We start from the raw sequence: 15,162 nt of genomic DNA, 5'->3' as shown, positions 1-15,162 counted from the left end.
TTTGATTGAGTGGGGTTATGGCTTTCATATTTCACAGGTGTATTTCTTGTAACAAGACCTTTTTTGGGGCACCACAAAATTTGATCTCTTGATCCACTTTAACATCATTTACAACACTCTAACCTTGGTCAAAACCTTTGAACAGTTGGTGCTAGGGCTTTCATACTTCAAATGCTTACTAGTATTCATTGTGACTAGGACTTTCAGCTGGTATAAATATTTTTGACCTTCACCTTTAAGTTTGTCTCATTTAAAAAAAAATCTTTAACCTGGGCCATAACCTTTTTACAGTAATTACTAGGGCTTTTATATTTCACAAGTATATTTCTTGTGACATGACCCTTGGGTAATGTCAGTGTTTCATGAACTTCAGATGCTGGTCCCTCTCTCCACTTTTTGTTGTTGTAAGAGCAAGCAGTGCCAAATTCCAGGATTTGGACAGTAGATTAGTTTTTTCTTGAAATAATTATGCTATATTCTTAACTAATGTGTTCACTATTTTGAAAAGTTGGCCCCATCTAGTTTTTGGTCAGTTTATTTTTTATGCCCCCTTCAAAGAAGGGAGGGCATAATAATATTATACATGTATATGCATTGCTGCTGTCTGTCGATTGGTCGGTCCATCATCTGTTTCCGTTCATTTTCTAATTTGCAGAGGTTGCAAATATTGATAAAATTTGGTATACAGATTTGTCATAAGTTCTATTGGTTAAGTTCTATTTTTGGTACAATCGGGCCATTTTGGACAGAGTGATGCCCCTTGAACTTTGAAAAATTCCGATTATATGGTGTTTCCGTTCATTTTCCTTGCAGAGGTTGCACATACTGAAATGAAATTCAGTATACAGATTTATCATAAAAACATCTTGGTCATATTCTGTCTTGGGTACGATCAAGCCATTTTTGACAGAGTTATGTCCCCTGGACTTCAAAAAAATTCCAATTATTTGGTGGAGGGGGCATAAGTGTTTTACAAATATCTCTTGTGTAAGTTGACTATTGAAACCATTGTTGTGGGCCTCTTTGTTTTTTTTTTCTGCTGTAAGTCGACCCCGACCCCCAGCCCATGAAATAGGATATTTGAGATTGGACAATGTGTCCCCACTCCTATTGTTTAACCTGTTGCTAAACTTGGAAATGTGGGATAATTTATGGATAATGGACTTTGCCCATTATGCCAATGGTTTTCCCTTGTTTCCAACTCTCTTTGATGTCATGGCATTATCCATGGGATATGAAATATAGTTCAAAATAAAGAATCCAACTGTATTCGATGAATTCAGGGGTATTTTTCTGCAAATTCATGTTTGAAAATAATATCCAGTAATATTTGAATCTTGAATATACATGTCTTGAGTACTTTATCCAAGTCAATTCAAGTAATTTGCTGAAAAAAAGGCACTGTAATGACATAATAAAAATAAACCCATGTTAAAAGAATTCATGATTTTATTTTAAAATTCCAATCTTTTGTATAGGGAACTGAATGATTCAACTCTTCATCCTTTTCATTAATATGCAAATCACTCAGCCAATCAAATTCATTCTTATAAACTGTCTTTTGGGAATCAGTTTTTGAGGCATCATGGGATTGCTCTATTTCCATATCTGAATCAGAGTCTTGAGATTTTTCATCTGTTACATGATCTTCTTCCTCTTCTTCATCCTCTTTTTCTGTTTTTCTAAAAATAAACACAAAAGCATGTTGTTAGACTTAATTTATAAAGACGATGTATCACAATTTTATCTTCTCATGTCCAGAATGCATTTTAATTTTGATTTTTTGCATTATCTGCATGCAAATTCCAATGAACTTTTCAGAAAAAGATGAAAGATAATTTATAAACAAGTCTAATAATAGGATTTTTGGGAATTATATTTTGGTAAAAAAGTGTAAATTTGTATAAAGTACCTTTCTTTTTGTTTTCCATGGATAAACGAGTTCAAGAATGGCAAACATAGGGAAGTAACTGGTGGTTGTGCATGTGCTGCAGATTCCAAAATCTGAAAAGAAAACCAAAATACTCCTTTCCATAATCAGCTTACTCAAACCTGACAAAACAGATTAAAACAGATAATCTGAACCAATTATTATACTTGTCATCTTTTATTTGCAATTCAAAACCTATTCACAATTATTAATTTTCATAATTCCACACCCCTAAAAAATTTAATGTAATGGTTTGTAATGACAATTTTTTGCTGTGAGTGAAAGTAATCTTGAGATACTGCTCCTTCACATTTTCCTGAAGGGCGACATCCAAGCTCACTCGCATTTCCCTTTTACATACAATTTTCTACAGCTTTTAAAATCCAAGAGAGACAAGGCAGACATCCCCCCTTATGCAACCCTTCCTTATATCTTCATATGAAATTGGACAAACCCACAAATGCACACCAAAACAGTTTTAAAGAGCTGTATAAATGGAAATTTTAGTGAGATGCAAATTTAGTAATTTTTCCTTAAAAATTGTTGTTTTTTTTTTAGCAAAAGGTAATTTTAACAACTTTAAAATGCTCACTAAAGAAGCAATTACAAATAAAACACAATAAGCTTTTAATTTCAATTTTAGCGATCTCAACATCCTTGCTATTAATGCTAAAATTAAATCCTCAATATAAATTCTGCTTATACAGTATTACGTCTCCTTATCTAAAAAGAGTAGCACATGTTTCTGCTCCTACTGACCTGTTTAGTGAGGTCGGAGGTCACGACCCTCTCTACTTGTTTCCCCTTGTCCTGTAGGGGTCTCCTCTCGCTCCCCATAAACACGCTGAAAGGGGTGGAGGGCAGGTTCTCCTGAATGGATCTCTACAACAACCAAAACGTAATAAATACAGTCAAATATTGATGTTTCAAATTTTATAAAGGCAAGAGAGTAATGTCAAGATATCTGATGATTCAGTTCATGAGATTGAAATACAAAAAGAAAAATCAAAGGCCTGACGGCCTGAGAGGCGCATCGCATTGAGGGTATAAAACTTTTTTTTTCTTGGAGATATTCAACATCTGTTAAGGGAATGAAATAATCCAGGAATAAGAATTTAAAAAATAACTAACGTTTTTTGAGGTTAAAAAAATTGAGCCATGGCTCTGAATTTTAGCCAATCGATCAGGAGAGGAAAAACTTTTTTTTTAAAAAGATATATCGGTTATAATTCATTGATATTTAAAGTGAATCATAATTGATTTTAATTGTATTTGACTTCTTTTTTAATTTTTATTCTTTGACTATTAGGAAGATTAATTGTCAATATAGAAATTACTAGTAATGATTATTGAATAATATTATATAATTTCATATCTGAATTATTTCAGTTTCTTTCATTATGTGCACTTTTATAAATATCACTTCCTTGTTTTTAACTTTTTCCCAATATAAATGGCACAATGTATAACAAATGTTATATACATGAAATGTTCATGTAAATTATACGGGACTAAAATAAATGATCAGGCGTGGTATACGGTTTATTATGAACCCGATACAAAACCGAGTAATTCATAGTACGAGCTGTTGTTATGCAAATGGATCTTACTCCGCGCAGTGCACGTTTGTTGTTGTTTTCTCTCTTAGTTTCAATTGTTTATTTTCTCATTTTTCGTAACCTCTGTTGATTCAAAGTTAAAACAACATGTATGTGTGAGATTTTGTGTTATTAGCAGTTTAAAATTAACAATGGATATCTTTGTCAATGTACATTAGCACTATTTTTTATAACGTGTTAAGAATCATTGTTGACCAGGTGATCGACGATTCAAAAAATGTTGAAATATCTATATAACATTTTACTGAAATCAGACCAGAACTGCTGGAGGAGTAGCAATTTCAAAAATTGTTAACATTCAGAAGGTTATATCGAGGCAAAATCATCCATCCCTGGCACTTCATTAAAACCATCTTTATCTGTATACATTAACATTAAAGTGAATCTATATAACATTTATATCTAACTTTACAGACTTCACAAAAATACTAACCGAGTCTATGGCATTCTTTTTCTGTTCCTCTTCTTCACTAATAATGGTAAGAAGTTCTTGCTCTTCATTAAAGAAATACAGCTGTGAGGACGTCTGCCATTCCAGTTGTTTCCCTTGAGTGGAAGTCTTCTTTGTTTGAGGTATAAATATTGCACATGTGACAGGTGACTTGGATAGTAAGGGTTTGGAGTAAACTATGTCTGAACTTGAAGGCTTAAAGACATACACTGAAATGAATGATAACATTCAGTGTATAAAAAGACCATAGACTAAGCATTTACATGAGAGATTCTGAACTTTGCACCTATATTCAATGCAATTCTTTTTGAATGTAAAGCACCATTTTCAGTAAAAAAGCAACTGATCAACAAGAAAATTCAACTACTGTGAAAACACTTATTTTCATTGGGCTTAATTTTCATTGCTTTTGATTTATGGAGAGACCCACAAATTTATAACCACCACTAAATGTAAATTTTCATATGCAGTACTACTAAACATTTTCCAACCACAAATTAAAATTCAAATTCCCATAAACAAATTTTTCCCTAAAACCCCAAAATTGTACCCCACAAAACTATGTGATTTTACAGTATTCAAATGACTTTTATTCAATGTATTACTGAGAGAGGCTAATTTTACAAATTCATCATTCAGAGTCAAAAGGATTGACAATGTGTATTTTGAATACCAGAAAAACCCTATTCTGCTCCCCCGTGGTACTTACATTTCTGTTCCGTGTCAATAACAGCCATATATGGAGAGAGAGGATCAGCAGTCAGTACACACGCACCCAAACTGACACACCACACCACTGTATTATAAAGAATTGGTCACTCTTAATGTCAGCTAAGTATAGAATGCAATTAATAGACTGTGATGTATTTTAATTTTAGAAAAATATTCTGCAAATCCACTGTTAAATTTTGTTGAGTATTTTCAGGTTCAGAAATAACATAGTACATTTATTACATGTTCAAGTACTTTTGGTACAAGTTTCCTAAAGTAAGTACTATTTGGCACCTGAAAAGTTTTTTGGCAGTGATTTGAATTAACATCTGTGCATAATATATTCTGATATTTAAGTCTCAAAAGAATCCTTCTAAACATATATGTAAATATTTACACTACAAAGTTTGAACGACAATAAATACCTGTACAGTTGTGTAACATGTTCACAGAAATACCTACGTGAGCAGGTGAGGAGATTCCATACACACAGTAGATCAGAGGACAGACTGACCAACAGGTGACAACAGGACTGGTGACCAAACTCACAATGTCTTATGGTAAAAAAAGGGAAAAAACATTTCTAATTCAAGAAAAAATGTGACAATTGTAATCAAAAGACAACATACACCTACATGGTCATGTCAGTTGTTTTGTTTAAAATATGTGAACAAAATGTAAAAGTTTGAAACATTCTCTTCAAAAGAAATCTGGGATCTTTATCCTTTACAACTTCCAATATTTCACAAAAAGGTAAAAAAATACATAAATGTCATGAAAACGCACATCTATATTTTCAAATCTTTTTGCTTACAAATATGCAAATAAAATGTTGGTCTGCCTGTAGCAGAAAAATTAGAGTGTATACACTCACTTGATATTGGACCCATCAGTCTGTCCATGGAAGCAGTGTCGTAATACGTTAGTGTCGGAGTCCCAGACCGTGAGGGTGGAGGAGAATCCCACGGCCAGAAGAGATCCGTCCTCCGAGAATGACACCGGGCCAGCCGGTCTGTCACGGTAGTACCCCACACTGTCACACACCCACTTAGAGTTCTTCCCTTTTCATAAAAAATGGACCTCATTTAGGAAATTCAGTTGTTTTTTTTTTTTAACTGAAAGTCAGGCTTTTCTTTTATTGTTGCAAGAATTTTTTTTTTTTTATTTGTTTTTTAATTATTACATCTTTTTGTCTGGTAAAAAAAAATGTCATTTTCAATTAAATTTGTATTTTCACAGATTTATACAGATAGAAAACTGAAATTTGTGAAAAATTTGTTTCTCTAACGAAAATATTATAATACAACTTTTTGCCAAATAAGGTAGCTTGGAAATGTAATGATCTTCAGTGCTATATTTCTTCCAACAATTGAATGGAAATTCAACCATAAAAATATCCTCAAAATGCTGTTTACATGGACTTACATAAACATAAAAGAATAATAAATATTCATCTCTATTTAAGTTAAAGAGAACATGAACATCAAGAATTCAGCAAAAAAAAAAATCTCTCAAATCAAGAACTTTTACAGAACTCACTATAAATATCTGTATCATCTACAAGCACCCAAGTTTTAAATTTGCCTTCTTCACTGGAGGTCACTACACTGTGAATCAAATCCAGGTCATCTCCATGGGGATGGAACTTTATATCGACCACCTTCTTGTCATGTGGATAATGAACAATGGTGTTCAGCATGTACCTTTAAAATAACATTGGTATAGTTAATTTAACCAGGCTACTTGCTTTATTAATTTATTTCCTAGGGGGGGTTATTTTGAATAAATTGTTTGAAGATTTATTCATGGAGGGTTTGTTCAAGGAGTTAAAAAAATTATTCTAAGGCAATTTTCTACTTACTCCTGCGACTCTTCTTGATACATCCAGAACTTGAGTTGTATGTCAGGGGTCATGACCCCATCATCCCACATGTCAACTGTTGCCAGCCACTCGCCATGACTACTGAAGGCAGCATTAGTCACCTCTGTGGGATAGAGAGGCTTTGACAGATCTTCTGGTGATGTATAATTCTCCTGTACAATATCCAGCTAAACAAAGAAATAACATCTGTTCATACATTTCTATAGATCTAGCATAGTACCTCTGTAAATACAAATAATGTACTTCTACATACTGTACAGCTACACAAAAAATAACATCTGTTTACATACTGTAATACTATAGAATTTATAGCATTTAACATCTTTAGACACAATTGTACACTGTTGCTCAATGTAAAGGAAAAAGTCATAAAGCAGTCCATTTTGTGAGAGAAAGAACTGTTAGAGGCCCGAAGGGCAATTTTTTTTTTTTTAGTTTATTTCAATGGCGAATTCAAATTAGTTATTCTCTTGTGTACAGTATATATGTAGATTGCTGCCTTAGTTTCTTAATTCCAAAACTAAAGAATTGAAAATAACGAAAGTTGCTGATACCAGTTGGTTTTTAGTATAACCAAGTTCTTACATTATAGAGCTGCCTGTCTGCCTCTAGTGAATAGAACTGTAGGTGTCCGACTCGTCCGTTAGTGACCAGGGCCTTGGTCCGGGGATCGTATAACAGTTGCACGGACCGCCTGACCCACAGCTGGGACTGAAGGTGACACAGCGACAATCCGTCAATCACGTGGATCAGCTCAAAGGTGTTAGAAATCAGATTTATACCTGGAAAGATATGATCAAGATTAGCCTAAGATTGACATAGTTGGAGTTTTAACTGCTTATGCATCTTATCTTCGCTAGCCAAGTATCTGATTGTCCAATTCCCACACAGATGAGGGAAATGAATTGGACACTTGGCTAGCGAAGATGATGCAACTTGGCTATTCAAATACAATGAAATTATGTATAAAGCAAACCTAAGCATCAGATACTGGTACTTGAATATAATTATGTCAAATAACTTTTTAAAGTACCTACTAATAATACCTGTACTTTCATTATTGAGTGATGAATCTGAAATTTATTCACAACTTTTGATATGCAGAATGAAATTTACAATGTAAAATCAATAAAACAATTAAATCACCAGCAAATCCAAGCTACACAGAAATTACAGAAGAAATTCAGACTTTTCTCTGTATTACTTACAATTGTCTTGGTGACAAGTCACAAATATTTGGTTGTCAGGGGAACAGATCACATGATCAATGGGGGCCCTCAGACGGGGGAGAAATTCTCTGTCTTTGGAGTTGTACTGCCATTTCACCAATACATTCTCATGACCCCCACTCAACAACTGTGAGCCTATTAAAGAAATCAAATCAATTCATATCCATTTAAAAAAATTCAATGCTTATCCATTTGAATTAGTTAAAATCAACTCCTTGCATACATTGTGTTTACCCAGTATCAGCAGTGTTTACATATACATACTGTACGTGTACTTAATTTGGCATAATCACTGGGTATGGAGCTGCTAGCGTAATCATAAATTAGCGCTACACATGCCCGTTCAGTGTTTTGTATATGTAAATGATTTCTTAGCGGTATTCATGAATTAGCGCATTGTCATCTGTGCCAAAGCCGCTTAAATATGAAGCACGCTTTTTAAAGTACACATACAGTATTCTATCACAGCCTTTTTAGTTAAAAAAAGAAAAACAAAGCATGTACTAAAATTTCAAGCATTTGTGAAGAGTTATTACTGAGATATTGGCAAAGAAAATTTTATACCAACAGACAGACACAAACAAAAAATCTAAACTGTATACCCCCTCTCCTTTAGATTTGGGGATATACTGAATCTCTCTCACCTTCAGAAGTAAACTCTAGATCTAGGACAGGCAGGGCATGCCAGCTATAGGAAGACTTCACCACTTTGTCCCTCTGTAAGAAATTCCACCTGTAACCAAGAAATATACACGATAACAATTTATTCCCAAAGTTTTTCTCATAATATATTATTTTTTTCCCATGTTATTGTTGGCCTTTCACACTTGCTAACAATTTTACCCTGTTTGGAATTCTTCCAGTCACTGTTTTGTTTCAGAAATTAATACTCTTTTCCTTTTTCACACACTTGTGTCTAGGTTGAAAAGGGCCTCAGCCTTGTCATACCCTTTCCTCAAAACTCAAGTTTTTCTTTAGAAAATGTTTTAAAAAATGATTATTAATTGTGCTTTATTTTTTAATTGTTCAGTTTTTAAAACATTTAGCATATCTTATGTGAATAGCAAAGATAAATATCACAGAAAATCTAAGTCTTTTCTAATTTTTGGAGACATTTTCTCTTTCTAATAATTCTTCGTGAGTACACAATAAAATTGAAAATGGAAAATTTTACATGTTACTTCTTCAGAATCAAAATCACAAACACTCTGACAACTAGAGATCAACTTTCATAAACATAAACTTCTGATTGAAATGACAATGTCCAAGAGTTCCTTACTGTATTTACACCTACCAATATACAATGGTTCCATCTTCACACCCCGTCACAATGCAATCTACCGTGGGATGACAGGCCACACAAGTAATAGCTTTCTCAAAATCATCAGTCAAACCATGCCTATAACATCACAATTTGTAACTATCACGCAATGAAGAAGGATAATGGGCAGTGTGATCGAGATACTTTTTGAATTATGCACTGAGGCATCTTTTCCGCATTGTTCTCTGTTTCACTTAAGCATTCAATTCATATTTTTGGATGTCTTCGGTCCTATAACACACCTGGCCGTGCCGACAAATTGAATACCGTGCGTTAGCACGGTATGATAATTTGTCGGAACGGCCAGGTGTGTTATAGGACCGAAGACATCCAAAAGTATGAATTCAATGCTTATACATGTATTTACATTCTCTAATTTTCCTTCTTCTTAATTGGTGATTTCGATAATCTTAAATGTGAATTTAGCGCCCTTCAAAACTGCCGTGGTTAATAGATGTAAGAACCGTTAATGACGTCAAATGACGTTAAATGACGTTGCAAAGATAAATAACGCAAACAAACTTTGCGAGGAATAAAATTGACAAATTAATTCTTAACGCACATTACGATGATTTTTATGTTAATTTTTCAGGGTTATAGTTTTTCATTAAATTGAAATAAAACATTTAACATTTTTTTGTTCCTAGAGTATTGAAAATGCATATAGTTCCTACTGTGTATTCTAACGCGCGGTGACAAGGTTTCGCGTGTGTTATAGGAATTTGAACGTCATGGATTTATAATGGATTTCATAAGGAAAATTACACTGAATGTAAATAAATTATTGTATGCGTAATCTCTATTACACATTATCATATGTCTAAATGAGAGCAGAGTGGATACAATGCCCCTGTGAATTATGTGTATTTCTCTAAAACTGGATATGCTACAGCAGAGTGTTTAAGAAGTTATTAAAAGGATCTATGAGTAAAATACATGTACAGCAAAACTCGTTTAGTACAAACACAGATATTGCGAATTTACGGATATAGCGAAGTTATCTTGAATCCCCAGCTCTTTAAATTTAACGAATTCTTACATGGATATAATGAATTACGGATATAGCAAATTTATTTTAAAGGTCCCAGTGACTTCGCTATAACCAAGTTTTACTGTACAGTAATTTCAAATGCTTCAGGACTTCAAAACTGAAGAATATTAAAGTCTTCAAGTAAACTTGTTGATATTTTGGAATGTATTGTTACTCACGTGTAAACCTCTGACTTCTTGCAGTCATAAACGAAAATCTTTTTCTTCTTTGCCCCAACTATGTACCTTCCCTAAGAAGAAACTAACAACATTATTTACTGGATCTGGCAAATGTCAATTCTTAAAATACCCTGACAAGAGATTACATATTGTGATATGATATTTCCCTCTCTCTCTCTCTTTTCAGTATTCTAGAGTAAAACACACAACTTTATGCTTGCATGCAGTGAAGTGATTTTCAATCTTTGTGGTTTTAAAATGTATTCTTAATGGATATAACAAAATATAACAAATCAAAATTATGTGTCCCTGGCACTTCACTTTCAGTGAGTTTTACTGTAATTTTTTTTTAACGTTTTAAACATCCAATTCTCCGGTTCTATTCATGAAAGTGCTGTAAAATTACTGTACAGTAAAGGAAGAAAAATCTGTTTGGGATGAAAATTTATTTATTTTGTTGTTACTAACAATTATCAACAAATTAAATCCCAAACGAAATTTTCATATGACTATACACTGTATACTGAATAGGGTTACTTTTGAAACAACAAAATTTACTGCTCGAGAAAAGCCGTTTTAGAAAACAAATCATCGAAGTTTGATCCCCAGGAAAATTTGTGTTTCTACAGAAAAAATTACCTTGGCACCGACACCAACCAGCTTCCTCCCTAGTATCATCTTAAGCCGCTTGTCCAGAGAGCCTGATTTCATGTCGTACTCACAAACATCATAATCTGAAATTCAGTTATTTCAACTTCAGTCTCAACACAATTACTTTCAGGGGAAAAAAATTAATCCTTAGTTTATCAATTACTGTATTGAAGCATATTATATTTGGTTCGCTGCTGTGTATTTTTTTTAGCGCCTTTGGCAGAGAGAAACTTCCGCTAATTCAAATACAACGCTAAATGTCTTGCACATATACTCATAAACAAGAACATTAGGAAATGCGCTAAATCAAATCTATGCTGACTTGTACACGCCAAATATAATATATTTACAGTAAGTTATACATGTATGATTTAGGTAATTTATGCTGTACGTTTTCTTGGTTATTGTATGTGTACTTAAAAAGCAGCCTTCATATTTTAGCAGCTTTGGCGCCGACATGATGCGCTAATTCATGAGAACCACTACCAAATCATTTTATAAATACAATATAAAGCCCTGATCTGTGTGAGCTAATTCATGATTACACCATCAGTTCCATTTCCAGTAATTGCACTAAATTTTTAATACACCTATTTATGTACACATACAGGATATTTCTTAATAATAATTGATTGAATATACATATATATATATATAAATGAATTTTAATATGATACAGTAAACTTTAAAGTAAGCACATGGAACTTATTATCATGTATTAAATAGATTAAAAACACTTGTTAAAACATTTTGATTAATATCCCCTGGGTGTAGGGTGGGACAACAATACGGATTAAAGTTATACAAACCGAATTTCTTTTTCATTAATATTACAATGAGCACTTGAATTCTTCATCTTTGAAATATGACATCTTCAAACAAACTTAATTGCAATATTCAGATTTTGCAAAAAATAGGAATTTAAAAAAATTAACAAAATATGGAAGTCTTTTTTTTTTTTTTACATTCTTGCATTCATTGTAAATACATCATAAAGAAAGACTCACATTCTTTGAAATTTTTGTCCTTTGTGTCTATCCCTTGTGGATTTCGTCCTACCATAACAAAAACATTTGTCTCATCTCTTGTAAAACCAACAAGGCCGTAGAGAGGGGCATGAAGGGAATATCTCTGAAAAATAGAATCAATATTGAATAATATGGACATTTCCATAAAATATTAATTTCAACCTTTTTTTTACAGAAACACCAGAAAATTTGGAACATAAAAAAAGAGCAACTTGTTCTCAATGCTGGAACTTTATTGAATTTTACAAGTTGTAAAATAATAAACCTTTAAAATGACCCCATCTGCGTAGTCCCATAGAATTATTGTCTCATCCAGGGAACTGGACAGGAGCTGTGAAATAGAGGCATACAGGTAATTATACATTTTTAAATAATCATTGCCAATAAAAAAATTGTATTTCAACCACTAGGATATTTTAAAAATGTTATTCTTCATCCCACTGACTTTAAGATATTTAGTAATGAGTTTTACTACAGGTAAGTACAATTCCGAAAAAAAAATCCACCTGACCATCCTAGTTTTCATAACTTTTTTCTTCCTTTCTTTAATAATTACAGAAAGTATTTATTTCTCTTAATTAGGAGATTTTTTTTTATCAGTATCAATTTTTGTCTTCTGTGAATTTCCTTCAAGAACTCAATGACTCATTATTTGTAAATACACACCTGTAGTTTATTCTTGGAATTGACGAGGACACCTGTGACTTCGTCATGGTGACCAGACAGGTAATGCATACATTCTCCACTGTTCACACTGTAAACCTTGATGTCTTTACCAGATATCACGAACAAACATCTGAAAACACGAAACATGGAAGATTTTGCAACCAATAAATGATAATGATATATACTTTTTCACTACTTTCTTTTGATAAAATATTTATACTTGATTTCAAACAACATTTTATTAAAATGCCAATTTTATTCTTATTGGCAAGATCTTATATAAAGCAGGTTAGTACAATTATGTTTAATCTCTGACAGATCACACAAACTTTACAACATGACTGATAATGGTGCATATCCTTGGCAATCAAAATATGCATACCGAGAAATTTAAATTTGAATCACTGAAATTAGGGGTGGGACGATACACACATCTTGCGATACGATACGTATCTCGATATATTGGCACGATACGATACGTATCTCGATATTATGATAAATTATAAAACTATTCCAAATAATAAGTATTTTATTTTTTTTGTCTAGACATTAAATCAACAAATTATTCTACATCAAATCATGTTAACTTTGCTTTGAAATTAATACTTGAAGTTCATCAATTTCATTGACTAAAACTGTACAAAACAGTGATACATGTACATACTATTATTACTATTCAGAATTTGTTTACAAATAGTTGTGTATTTCATCAGAGAACACGGTCTAAAAATTCATTTAAAAACATCGATCATATTTACATTATTATTACATCATTGCTGAAAGTGTGTCGCAAAGTTGAGATTACAAAAAAAGTACGAGATAGATTAACAATTTATAATATCAAATGTTCTGGAAACGATATTTTCTGTGTATAGATTATAGAACGCATTTCATACTGAACTTTTCTTGTCCAATCTCCCGAGCCTGCTTAAAAGTGAAAACATTTTACCCCTAATCAACGACTTATTAGTTCTAAAGTGTGTCTTCAATATCAAAATAATCTCTTCACTTCGTACAAGCCGCCATTTTCAAAGGACAGGTACTTTCATTTTCAATTTTTGGATGGGTCGTTCGTGTATCGTTTCGTACCGATATTTGAATGCTTGTATCGTAAACCGTATCTTGAAGGCAAATATCGGTATGTATCGGTGTATCGGTATATCGTCCCATCCCTAACTGAAATGTCAAACTTTATAAATTTCTATAGCAAATGAATTAATGTTTTAATAGCTTCAGTGTAAAGATTGCCTCACAGGTATTTGGGTCTTGGTTTATAAATGTGTATATAGCTATATAGCTTAATCAAGAGATTGTGCTGGACCTGCAAAGTACCTGTGGTTTGTCTTATAAAATGGAAATATTTGAGCAATAAAAATGTTAAAAGACTTCAAGTTCTCCAAAAAAATTTCAATCTGATTAAAATCTGCTCTCCCAGTCTACCTTTCGATGTGTAACAGTAAGAGAACAAACACAGATGTTTACCTGTTTATTGGGTTAAAATGAAAATGTAAACAAATGTGTAAATTCCGTTTCGCCTTTCTTATACCCACAATTATATGGATTATTAACAAGAAGTAAACTACACTGAATAAATATACTCACTTTGAGTCTGAGGAAAATGCAGGCTTGTGTTTCACAATACTAGAACCCGTGACATTTACAACAGAAAAATTATCTTCGCCCATGCTTTTTTCGCATGGAGGCTGCCATTGAATGACATGCGCACGAGGTTTCCAAATTCTAAAATTAAAAAAGGTAAGGAAGTGTCTATCCGCACGACGGTCGTGCCGATTATATTCGTTATTCGCACGACGGTCGTACCGATTAGAAATCTTATCCGCACGACAATAAAAAGAGAGATAACTCCTCCACAGGGGCCTGTAACATACTGTATTTGAATTTACGTAATCACTATATGTATACAAAAAGAGATCCTTTTTTGTATATATATAGTGAATACGTAAAATCAAAAACGGTATGTTACCGGCCCCTGTGAACTCCTCTACAATATTGTGATGACTTATTGTGCACGCTGTTTTGCTTTAAAAATGGCAGTTAAATGGCGTGAAATGGCAAGTCATCATAAAAATAATGTGGCATTAAAAAAAAAATAGCTTTAAACCCCCCCCCCCCCCCCCATGTAATAGGATTTTCTATCTTTTTTTTTGCTTGTCAACTTCTTCAGGTAAGTAAAAAAAAAAAAAAATTCTGGGTACACCCACGTTCACAAACGAATACCCCTCTAATATTATGTATGGAGGAGTATTTTTTGAATGGAACGGTTATCTTCAGTCTTTTAACTAAATTTTTCGCATTGAAAACATGAAAAGACAGTGTAATAAATATAAATTGTAAAATAAAAAAAAAATCAAGGGGTCATATATTAGTGTGTGGCACTGTACCTCTGGGGTCATCCATCCCATTTCCTTTTCAGACCAGATCTGCAGCTATTATACAAATTGTGC

General features: G+C 32.9%; 1 protein-coding gene across 1 annotated transcript; it reads right to left on the bottom strand.

Moving 5' to 3' along the window:
* Window positions 1-1,431: 1,431 nt before the first annotated feature.
* LOC134260203 (WD repeat-containing protein 75-like) lies at window positions 1,432-14,427 on the bottom strand. Its single transcript, XM_062742790.1, has 19 exons — window positions 14,300-14,427; window positions 12,698-12,827; window positions 12,297-12,362; window positions 12,011-12,134; window positions 10,992-11,086; window positions 10,353-10,423; window positions 9,117-9,221; window positions 8,467-8,555; window positions 7,802-7,957; window positions 7,179-7,375; window positions 6,573-6,760; window positions 6,251-6,414; window positions 5,586-5,772; window positions 5,174-5,265; window positions 4,710-4,796; window positions 3,983-4,209; window positions 2,690-2,812; window positions 1,913-2,004; window positions 1,432-1,682 (listed from the first exon to the last, which is right to left on the bottom strand). Exons 1-19 carry the CDS (start codon window positions 14,380-14,382, stop codon window positions 1,442-1,444), a joined length of 2,517 nt encoding a protein of 838 aa, XP_062598774.1. The 5' UTR covers window positions 14,383-14,427; the 3' UTR covers window positions 1,432-1,441.
* Between the last annotated feature and the right edge of the window lie 735 nt (window positions 14,428-15,162).

Source organism: Saccostrea cucullata, unplaced genomic scaffold (genome assembly GCF_032062105.1).
Source record: "Saccostrea cucullata isolate Sc308-1 unplaced genomic scaffold, CSIRO_AGI_Scuc_v1 ctg4371, whole genome shotgun sequence".
In the NCBI taxonomy this organism is placed as follows: Eukaryota; Metazoa; Mollusca; class Bivalvia; order Ostreida; family Ostreidae; genus Saccostrea; species Saccostrea cuccullata.
This window is presented reverse-complemented; position numbering and strand designations above follow the sequence as displayed.

Excerpts from the sequence above, each read along its gene's own strand:
- LOC134260203 (XM_062742790.1), bottom strand. The coding sequence starts at position 14,382 with ATGGGCGAAGATAATTTTTCTGTTGTAAATGTCACGGGTTCTAGTATT. Across the intron at positions 10,424-10,991 it reads TGGTTGGTGTCGGTGCCAAG|GGAAGGTACATAGTTGGGGC; the intron begins GTAATTTTTTCT and ends GTTTCTTCTTAG. Across the intron at positions 4,210-4,709 it reads TATTGACACGGAACAGAAAT|TGTATGTCTTTAAGCCTTCA; the intron begins GTAAGTACCACG and ends CATTCATTTCAG.